This window comes from Arachis ipaensis, chromosome B10 (assembly GCF_059453495.1).
Source record: "Arachis ipaensis isolate K30076 ecotype BB chromosome B10, ASM5945349v1, whole genome shotgun sequence".
In the NCBI taxonomy this organism is placed as follows: domain Eukaryota; kingdom Viridiplantae; phylum Streptophyta; class Magnoliopsida; order Fabales; family Fabaceae; genus Arachis; species Arachis ipaensis.
In genome coordinates, this window is record NC_142435.1 from 136,704,249 (window position 1) to 136,714,591 (window position 10,343).

Consider the following 10,343-nt stretch of genomic DNA (forward strand, 5'->3'; position numbering starts at 1 on the left):
GTGGTGCAGTGGGGCGACGGGCGGCCTTCTTCCTCGTCGGGAACACGGGGTGTAGAGGGGAAGAAGTGTGGTGCGACTGTGTGGAGCAGAGGCGGTGTGAGACATTTCTTTTTCACGCGGCGTAGCGCAATGAGGCAACTGGCACGACACATTGCTTCTTCGTCCTTGGGAACGCATGGCACAAGGAGCAGAGACGAGAAGAGACACGAGGAGTAAAGCAGTTGCGGTTAAAATTTGGGAGAGTAAAAGGTGGAAGGTGAAATGTGAATTAGGGTAAGAGAGAGTGAATGGAGTGAGATATTTTTTGTTGTAGTGGACCTTAGAATCGAACTCAATAGGAGTTAATTGGAATTGGTTAAACTCCCTATTAATTACTTAATGGAATTGATTTGATAATTATCAAATAGAAATATGCTCTCGTCATAAGTAAAGAATAAAGCTTGAATTTGATCAACTTCATCATCTTGATCAACTAGAATGATAGCATATAGAAATCAAAGTTAAATTCTCTTTTGATTTAGTAAAAAAGAGAAAACTAGAATCGTGTAGTAGTATTACACAACTTGATCAATTTAAAAATCACATGACCGCCACTAGTAAACTATATATATGTATGTGATGTTGTGTGTTAAGTTGCATATCAGTTTTTGTTAAGAAATTATGAGTTTTAGTTAGTGAGTGTTAGAGAAAAATTTGTAATTTTTTTTGTGTTGTGTTTTCACATTATATTTGTTTTTTTTAATTAAGTTATTAGTCATTTTTTTGGTATTTCAACTTTGTATTTGAATTGAGGATTTACACCATTTAATTTGGTATCTTGGATATAATTGAGACATAATTTTAAATAAAATGTCATAATTAAATTGTCACTTTATATCTCATTAGAAATTTGATTAAAGTATAATGATTACCAAATCTTATAACTTTTTTATATTATATTTCTTTAGTGAAATATATTTATGTTTCTTTTATGTTAATTGTCTAAATTTCCCACTTCTATTTATACGCTCTGTTTTCTAACAAAAAGGTCATTGATATTATTTTCTTTAAAATATATTTTTCACAATAATGTAACTCAAATCTAAATTTTTTACACATGAATTCATTACAAAATGTTACTAAAATAGTAGTATTATATATCTTTAATTTGAATTTTGTAGTTTTGTTGCTAATAAAATTTATACCATATTACATGAATACACAAAATCAATCACATATATATGATTATTTTTAATAGTTAATTACTTTGTTATAAATTGTATATATATATGATTAATTTAATGACTTATTTTTATATATATAATATTTTTTAACAAAATTATCAATGTTACTATTGCCAAAACAAAAAGTGTTCGTATATTTAATATGTATATTATTACTTTTTTATATATAACTTTGTATTTTTTAGTTCTATATATTTTTCTATGTATTAAAATAAGAATTTAATTTTAATATATTAAATTTTTAAAATAATAAAGAATGTTTATGTGATAATATCAAAGTGGTTCAACTATTTCAATTTTGGTATCATGCATATAAGTATATAACCAACCCTATTCTATAATAAAGTGTAAACCCTACATAGCATCACCTCGTATATACAAGACAAGATAGAAAGTTTGGTATCTTGCAGCTTTTATTACCTTTTATCTTTCAATATAATGCTCATTCTTCTTTTAAGCATTTATCTATTTGCTTCCTTTTATTCAATCAACTTTAAAAGGAACCCAAAAAGTGAATGCAATTTCTCACTTCCCACGTTCAACTCACAATTGCATTTCCAACACATAATAATTTAGTTAGTAGCAGTTGTTATTATTTTATTTTGCTTTCGTTTTGATAAAACTAGCTCTTTCTATGTCTTTCTAAAATTTGACTAATCTAACTTAGATTCGACAAATAAAAGTTCTAAAATATAATTTTTTTTAACACTTGAATTCGAAATTTTTATTTAAGAAATCAAAACCTTATTAATTTTCGAGAGGACTAACTTGTCTGTGTGGATTGGGTTGAAACTTGATAGTATTTGGGATTTTTAAGTCCACTCCTTATTTAATTTATAGTTTGGTTGGTTTAGGTTAAATATTTTATTTTTCAATCCAACTCAGTTTTGTTTATTTATGAGTTATTTGATTTGGATTAAATTGTACTTTAAATGTATTTTAAAAATATTGTTATTTAAAGTATATAATCACATAATAATTTTAATGAACACAATAGTGATATTATAAGATGTTAGCTTCACGATATTTCAAATTAAGTTTTGATCATTAATAAATTTAAATATAATTTAATAATTTTATTAATGTGTTATCTAATATTTTTTAAATATGTGAAATATACTAAGAAAAATTTTAAATAATATAAATAAGGTTTAATTATTCTTCAGGTCCTATAGTTTCACCGAATTTTCAATTAGATCTCTATACTTTTTTTTTTCTTTTCAATTGAGTTCCTATACATTTTCTTTTTTTCAATTTAGTCCATCTTAACGTTAAACGTCAAAAAAATGTTAGTGAATTGTGAAATTATTTGTATACCCTTAGGGACCCAATTGAAAAAACAAAAAAGTATAAGGACCTAATTGAAAATTCGGTGAAACTATAAATATTCAATGAAAGATATTCCTATAATCCTTATTCAATGATTCTACAACATGAAAGATATTCCTAGCTATAATCTCTTTTATTTTGTCACTATCATTCTTTTACTTATTTATATACAAATTGTATCAAAAATACTTTTTTTTTTACTTTTAAAATAACTTATCTTAAGAACATAAAAAAAAAGAAATGGATAAAATGAAACAGAAATAATAATAATAAGTATATATAAAATTCAGTTTTCATCATTCAATTATTCATTATGATCATATAATATCTTACATTTGGCTCAATATAAAAGAAAGGGAATGTAGCTCCAAGACCATCTCTAGCTAAGTTTGATATAGGCTTGACAATTATATGATTTGGCTCTGACATTAACATATTTTTTAGTACTAGAACATGAAAATTCAACCGAGTCTAGCATATAATAAAAGCCTTAGTTCAAGCAGAATTCATATTCAGATATTATTCGACTAGCAGCACTCCCAACCCTTGACATGCCAGTTGATTCCTTCTTAGCCTCATCCACCTTGAAAGTTGCACCACACACTTGACCAGAATTGTTAACTCTTGGGACAAGCTTCACCTCATTAAGTAGATGCTCAAAACTGCTCAAACCTCCGGATGTTGTAAAGAAGAATCCTAAACAAGCAGCAATACAAGTTAGTTTTTGCCGCATGATGTACAATTTGGAATAATAGGAGGACCTTGAAATGGAAAAGATAATGCAAAATAAATCATAAAAAACAAAGGTGGGTGAGGAAAAAGAAAATATCCATGTACCTACATTTTTCATTTCTGGGTTACCAACTCTTAGTTCCTTTTTTTCCCGAATAATGATATTGATATAGCATTTTAAAATTATTCCTAAACATCATTCTAAATGCTAAATGAAATAAGAAGTATATAATTTCAATGTTCTGGAAACTTTAAAAGCCAATAAATTCTTCTATCATTTAGTTAAGATGCTTAAAGGAAACCATTAGGAGGATTAATTATTTCTCTTCTTCCTCTTAATTCACTTTTCGCGAGCATATCTTTGAAACGTGAATCTCACAGAAAATGCTTAGCACAGCAGGCACAAAACAGTCACCGATTTTCTACATAAAATCATTTTAATATTACCTTTAGGAAATGGTGCAGAAGATGTCCCACAGCTCTTAGTTACAACCTCTTTCTCATCTGCAAGAACAAGATTTTCATCGGTATCAGCTCTCCAAGAGAAGGGAACACACCCATCAGCATCATGAGAAAGAGTAGAAAGATGCATTGTACCCCAGGATATAGTCATATAGAAGCAAATTACCGGCAAATAACTATGAGAGCAAAATAGATAGACCAAGGATTACTCACTGCAGCAATAAATGCAGTTTTAGAATCACTGTCAAATGGAATAAATGCAAATTCGCCTTGAAAATCTCTCACGACCTGAGCAGCAGGATAGGGACCACGATCTCTAAGAGTCCTGTATGCCTCTATGACAATTATCACCTCATTTGCCATTTTATTCAATCTATATTGCTGCTTCAGATGAGCAACGTTCTCAAGATGGCCTTGAAACAAGTAGAAGATGTCATCCACAACCGCAAATAGCCTGCCAACATAAGAAAAGAGACAATGTAATAGGTTTAAGGAAAAATAATACTCTTCTACAACTTTGTAACATCTAATTATTTTCTGTAAAAATAGTTCTTCAGCCTCTAATTCAATTAGGTGTTTTCAGTCACAAAGATTTGGGGTAACAAGGTGTTTTACACCATCATAGATTGCCCAAAAAATATATAAATCGATGAAATTTGACAAGAATTGGTCCAACCAAACTACTCATGTCTGAAGCGTAAAAGAGAAGCTCTATAGTGATAGAAGAGAAGTGTGTAAGTCCATGGTGGTCTAGTAATGAGATTTTGAAATTAATTTAAAAATACTTCGAGGAAGGTTGGAACGAGATTTTTTATTTAAATAAACAAAATTAATTATTTATCCAATTAAATATATTTTTAGATTTTTATCGTTTTAAACATTTAAGCACGATTTTGTTGGTACAAAGAGCAAAATGAAGAATATGTACTGTTACTAGCAGCGAAATCCGTAGGGATTGGATTCCATAAATATCACTAATACTGCCAACGAAATCCCGAAAGAAAATTGTTATCCTTGATAACATAATCATGTTAGAGTTTTTTCTACAAAATTTGTTTTTTATGATGGCAAAAATAAAAATATTAACATTTGAAACTTCTCTATAAATATCAAGAACAGCGAAATGCAATCACACACCACACCTCTCTCTACCATTCTACTTATCTCTATCTATCATTTTTCAACATTTTCTCTTAATAAAATGGCAATTGAACACGTAAATGTTATCGTTTATCCTAATGCAACAATCAGGCGTAACGATGATGTTGTATCTTTTAAATGTAATGATCAAGTTACAATGCAAATATGATATTTGCAGTCATTAATTGAGTTGACAAGTTTAGTTCTGGTGAATATGGATTTGCTTGGCAAAAAATACATAAGAAAAATAAGATATCAATTTTTATTTATTGATAAAAGTCGAAGAATGCGTTATAAAGTATTTTGGCTTAAAGAAGACAAGCATGTTCGTGCTATGCTTGAAGAGTATGGAAAAATTGTGCACAACAAGTGATGAAGCGATGAAGTTCGTCTCCTATCTTCTTTTCTTTCTCTCTAAACTCTCTCACTCTCACAAATGAAAATTTTTCAAATGAGGTTGTGTTGAAAGCACTGGTAAGTGGCACACTATTTATAATCATCACTTACCACGATTTCGTTGGTAGCGAAAGTGCAATTGCACGTGTTCTTTTTCTTTTTTTTTTGGATTTCGCTGCCAGTAACAACGCAATTCATGTAATCTTTGATTTTGCTCTTTGTCATCAGCCTAACTTTGTCTTTGTTAATATATGTGTGAATTAAAGTATATATTGCCTAAAAATTCAGTTCAATGTTATTTTTATACTTATTTAATTTTGATTTAACTTTAAATTTATTTTTTTAAATTAACTATATTTTTATCTTTATTAAATTTTATTAAATATCTATAAATTAAAAAATGAAATAAAAATACTTTTAATAATCAATAACATGTTTTTTTATTCGTAATTATATGATATCTAGTAAATATTATTCTTTTTTAATCAAATACTTAAACAATATAATTATTGTATGATGTGGCCGTTTTGGATGACACAGTAAAAAATAAAATTATTAAATTTGTTAAAATAAAATTATTCTCACTGTTACTCATTCATTTTCATTCCTTATACCTCCATCACCGCAAACCACCACCCTCATATCTCCATCTCCAACTCTACGACTTTGACTTCATACCCTCTCTTTTTTCATCCTTGTCTCTCCAGATCAGTTACTTCATTCTTTCATTTTTTTGGATCTTGATGTCTTTTTTTTCCCAAACTTTTTTTTATTATGAAAAAAATTGAATGTTGTTGTTATTGTTGAAATTAAAGAATGTGATGATACTAATAGAGTTGTGGTGGTGGAGGAGATGACATAAGAATGGAGTAGAATGGAGTTGATAAATGGGGGATTTAGGAAGGTAGGTGGCTGGCAACATCGAGAGGTTGGGGGTTTGGGAGGGTGACATGGTTGGGGTGACAGTGAAAGGATTGAGGTTAAATTTTGAGGTGGTAGTCGTGAGAGGTGGTGTTGATGCCATGGTGTTGGGTATTTGTTCGAGATTGATGCCGTGTTGGTGGCAACAACGAAAAGGTGAGGATGAGACTGAAAATGAAGAAGTGGCCGTGAGAATAATTTTATTTTAACAAATTTAATAATTTTATTTTTTACTATGTCATCCAAAACGACCACACACAAAATAACGTGTCACCTGGTCTCCACCACCGTCGAAAAAATTATTCAGACGACGAAATGTTAAAAATGATAACGAAATTTCATATTGATGTATACAAATGATTCATTAAAAAATTAAGATGTACATCTATTTACCGTATAAAAATTTGTGTGTATTTTTATCTATTTTTTCAAAATAAAATTTAAAAATTACTATTATAAGAAGAAAATAGAATTGCATATAATTATTAAAATTTTCCAACCTACATGCAAGATTAAGTTGACAGCATAACATATAATTTCATACGTTAGATTGGACCAAATCACATTATGTACTACCACTACAAATAATATTATATTCCTTCTTCTAATTTTCGCGGATAGAAAATGGCTAATTATCGAGAGATTTTAGTGGCAGATTTTGTCTACCAAAATTACCAATAGATTTTGCAACGAATTTTCTAGTGATAATAGGCGAGATGAATTTCAGTTATATATATATATATATATAAAATAGTAAATTCTTTGTCTTAATTTATCATTAAAGTATGAGCTGATAGATGACTATATAACACATACATGTTCTAGAAATTATATAGCACATGCATATTCTTTAGATAAATTGTTTCATTTTAAAGTGACAATTTAAAAACAGTATTAGTACAGGCTAAGTTAGGAGATGATTAAGCCATGTACCTAATTTGCTTCAAGATATAATCAAATTACATTGGTTAGATTGCTATGGTTTCCCTAATTTTAGATAAATAATTATATATGATCTTGCATTGGGGATCCTTAACCTAACTAAACCTTATTTGATGAAAGCCTCAAGGTTAGGAATAAAGATATGCACATGCAAATTAAAGTATTATAAGCTTATAATTTTCATAAAGATATTTTGAATGAGAGGCTGATTGAACTTAAGTATGAATTACATAATAATTTATTACAGATAGATAAATTAATTATAATTTTAGTTAAAAATAATTATAATTGCAGTTGCTGAATAAAAGAAACGACAAAATATAAACCTAATTCTAGCTAATAATTAAAATAAACAGCTTAAATTTAAAATGATAACAAATCTCTAACATAGCCCACACCACTAAATAAAAGTCATTCCTTTTCTTTGTCAAAATACAACTGAAAGAGTGCACCCTATTAAAATCCCACTAGCTAGTAATTAAAAATAAAAAATATAAATAGTTTCACTAATTTAATTAGGTGCTGTCAGCTTCATTCCATGCAATATCAGGCACTATTAAATATTAAATAATAATAATAATCGAGCTGATGATGATGAGTGATGAATGAAGCTCAATAATTTTCTCACATTTTAATTATTTCCGTTCACTTTCATTGTTAGACGACTAATTGAAATAAAATTGATAGAGTTGCAAATTGCAATATAGGTTTGAATTCTCGGGGCTTGGAAGATTATGTTTTAACATACTCTAGCTTGGTAAATTTAAATGTGGATTTTGGGATGAGTTATAGTGGATCTAGAATTTTTAGTGGAGGCAAGAATTATATTAATGGAAGTTAGAATTAATGGATCAATTATATGAAATTTTAACGTCTATTAAGCTAGCACATGATAAGCAAGACAGAGTTGTTTAAAAGTTTGACAAGGAAGGTATTTTTTCAATTAATTCTTTTGTGCAGGTGATGCAGTGAGAATTCTTCCCGGAGGAAATAATCAGCTAAAGTTTTACCAGAACTATTTGAAAAGGTTTGGTTCCGCCACGAGTGGAGTTATTTATTTGGTTTACTTTGATAGGAAGAGTGAATACCAAAAAAAGACTGCATAGACTGAGAATTATTAGACATGGTGATAACATATGCGTTTTGTGTAAAAAAGACGTTGAATATATTCACCACTTGTTTCTGGACTGTGAATTTACTTGACAGGTGTGGTGTCAATGGCTATCTGACTTTGGGAGATTGTGGTCTATTCCGAGCTCTCTAAAAGAACACTTTGAGAGATGGACAGATGTTGCTAACAGGAAGGGAGAGCGCAACAAATGGCTCATATGCTTTTTTTCGGTTATTTGAAATGTTTGGTTAGAGAGGAACCAGCAGATTTTCAATAACACGGAAGGGAGTGCAGAGGAGGTATTCCAAAAATCTTTAATCAGTTATAAACAGTGGAGTAGTTTGGATCTTTTTTTTATTGATGGTAATGCTGGAGATGACACTAGGAACAATTTTCTGTTTATTGTGTTTACATGTTCTTTTTGTTTGTTAGTTTTATGCTCGCTTCACTGTATTGTGTTGAGCTCCTTTGTTAAAAAAAAGCTTGGTAAATTTAAAGTTTTGAAAATCGAATTGATAAAAATTTAAATGTTTAAAAATTTTATCAAAGTTTATTCCAAGTTAAAATAATATAATAAAAAATATATTTATGTATAAAATATATTTTTTAAAGTATTTTTTTGTATTTATTAACAATGAATTTTTATTTTAAATTAGATCGATTTAGTAGATAATTTTTAGTTGACCTAATTAAATCAGTTATTTTACTCCAATTTTTAGAACTATGATTATTCGAAAACCATACAAATTTTACGCATAGAATTGTTAAATATATGTAATTTTTACCGTTAACTCGCTATTAACATATTTGGAGATATGACGAGGAATCTAACAATAATGTAATCTTCTACTAATTTGCAATTAACTAGTACAATTACTGTTGTCAATGAGTTATAACTCAAATGACATAATCTTTTTTTACTCATTTAGAAGTTACGGGTTCGAGTCTCTCTATTTTTGGTAAAAAAAAACTAGTACAATTATTATATACATGGAACATTATATGATAAAAATTTGTTAAATTAGTAATTATTTATAAAGAATATATGTTAATATATATATAACATTGGATGGTTCAAATGCTAGATATAAGATTGTTTTTGTTCAGTTGTTCGGGTGAATGGCGGTTCGGATGGTTTCGGGTCTGGAGTTACTGGTTGTATGAGGGGAGATTTGGACTTGAACGCGAGCTCCTCGAGAAGAAATGTTGCTTGAATCGTCGGTGGGTCGGCGGGTGGGGCCACCTGCAAGGTCACTCCGATGCTAAAGTCAGTGCTCGTACAATGAGGCGGCTAATTAGGGTAAAAAGTGACGTACCTCTGGGGATGAGTAGGTCCCTCCCCATTTATACTCTATGCTCGGGTGGGCCCTTTCTTTTGGGCCCGTCCGCTTGGAAGCTTCTACTAGCTATCCAGGTCTCCTCAGCGAAATATGAGGTGGCATGTGGTTACCTCTGGATGCGGGTCGAATACCCGGTGAGGTCGGTGATTCATAAGTGGACCCATGACCCTTGTTGGGCTGGATTGGAACAGTGCCCCAACATACCAAGCCGCAAAGCTTGGAGCTTACGATTGGTACGTTCAAATTACTTACGCTTTTCCGGGTTGGGCCCTTCTTAGCCCGGGAACCCGTTGACGATATTTTCATACTTTCTTCATTTCATATTTTACCTTTTCACTTCCTCTCGCCTTTACCATCCCACAATCCACATTATCCTTCTTGCCTGCTATGAATTTTCCCATATTTGCCTTCCATCCATCGCTTGCTTCTGCTTTATTTACTGGTAAATGATCTTTTGTTACTTTTTTTGTCCATTTTTTACACCTTTTTTCATTGTCGATTGTTGCACTTGCTTCTGTTATTACTGTCATTGTGTTTGCTATACGTTGCATTTGTTGCATTTTGCTTCATTTTGGCTTCTGTTTGGTTCTTGTTTTGCATAGATTAGACTTGCCATTATTAGCTAGTTCTTAGAGGGGTACCATAGGTGTCATTTTTTCCTGGATTTAGGCCCTAAACTAATGCAAGTTAGCGTAGTATAGTGATATAGTAGAACATAATTCCATTTTTTTATTTTCTCCGAGTTTC

The 10,343-nt window shown here is 30.2% G+C and overlaps 1 protein-coding gene across 1 annotated transcript; it reads right to left on the reverse strand.

The window, feature by feature from the left end:
* Nucleotides 1–3,042: 3,042 nt before the first annotated feature.
* LOC107621489 (uncharacterized) lies at nt 3,043–10,126 on the reverse strand. Its single transcript, XM_016323503.1, has 5 exons — nt 9,926–10,126; nt 9,435–9,499; nt 3,961–4,200; nt 3,732–3,853; nt 3,043–3,248 (listed from the first exon to the last, which is right to left on the reverse strand). The coding sequence occupies exons 1-5, from the start codon at nt 10,124–10,126 to the stop codon at nt 3,043–3,045; spliced, it is 834 nt and encodes a 277-aa protein (XP_016178989.1).
* Nucleotides 10,127–10,343: the final 217 nt, after the last annotated feature.

Bases quoted from the DNA above. Each gene is read 5' to 3' on its own strand.
- LOC107621489 (XM_016323503.1), bottom strand. From the start codon at position 10,126: ATGACAGTAATAACAGAAGCAAGTGCAACAATCGACAATGAAAAAAGG. The intron at 9,500-9,925 runs GTAAAATATGAA...GTGACCTTGCAG, and splicing joins AGGCGAGAGGAAGTGAAAAG to GTGGCCCCACCCGCCGACCC. The intron at 3,249-3,731 runs GTAATATTAAAA...CTGCTTGTTTAG, and splicing joins TTCTGCACCATTTCCTAAAG to GATTCTTCTTTACAACATCC.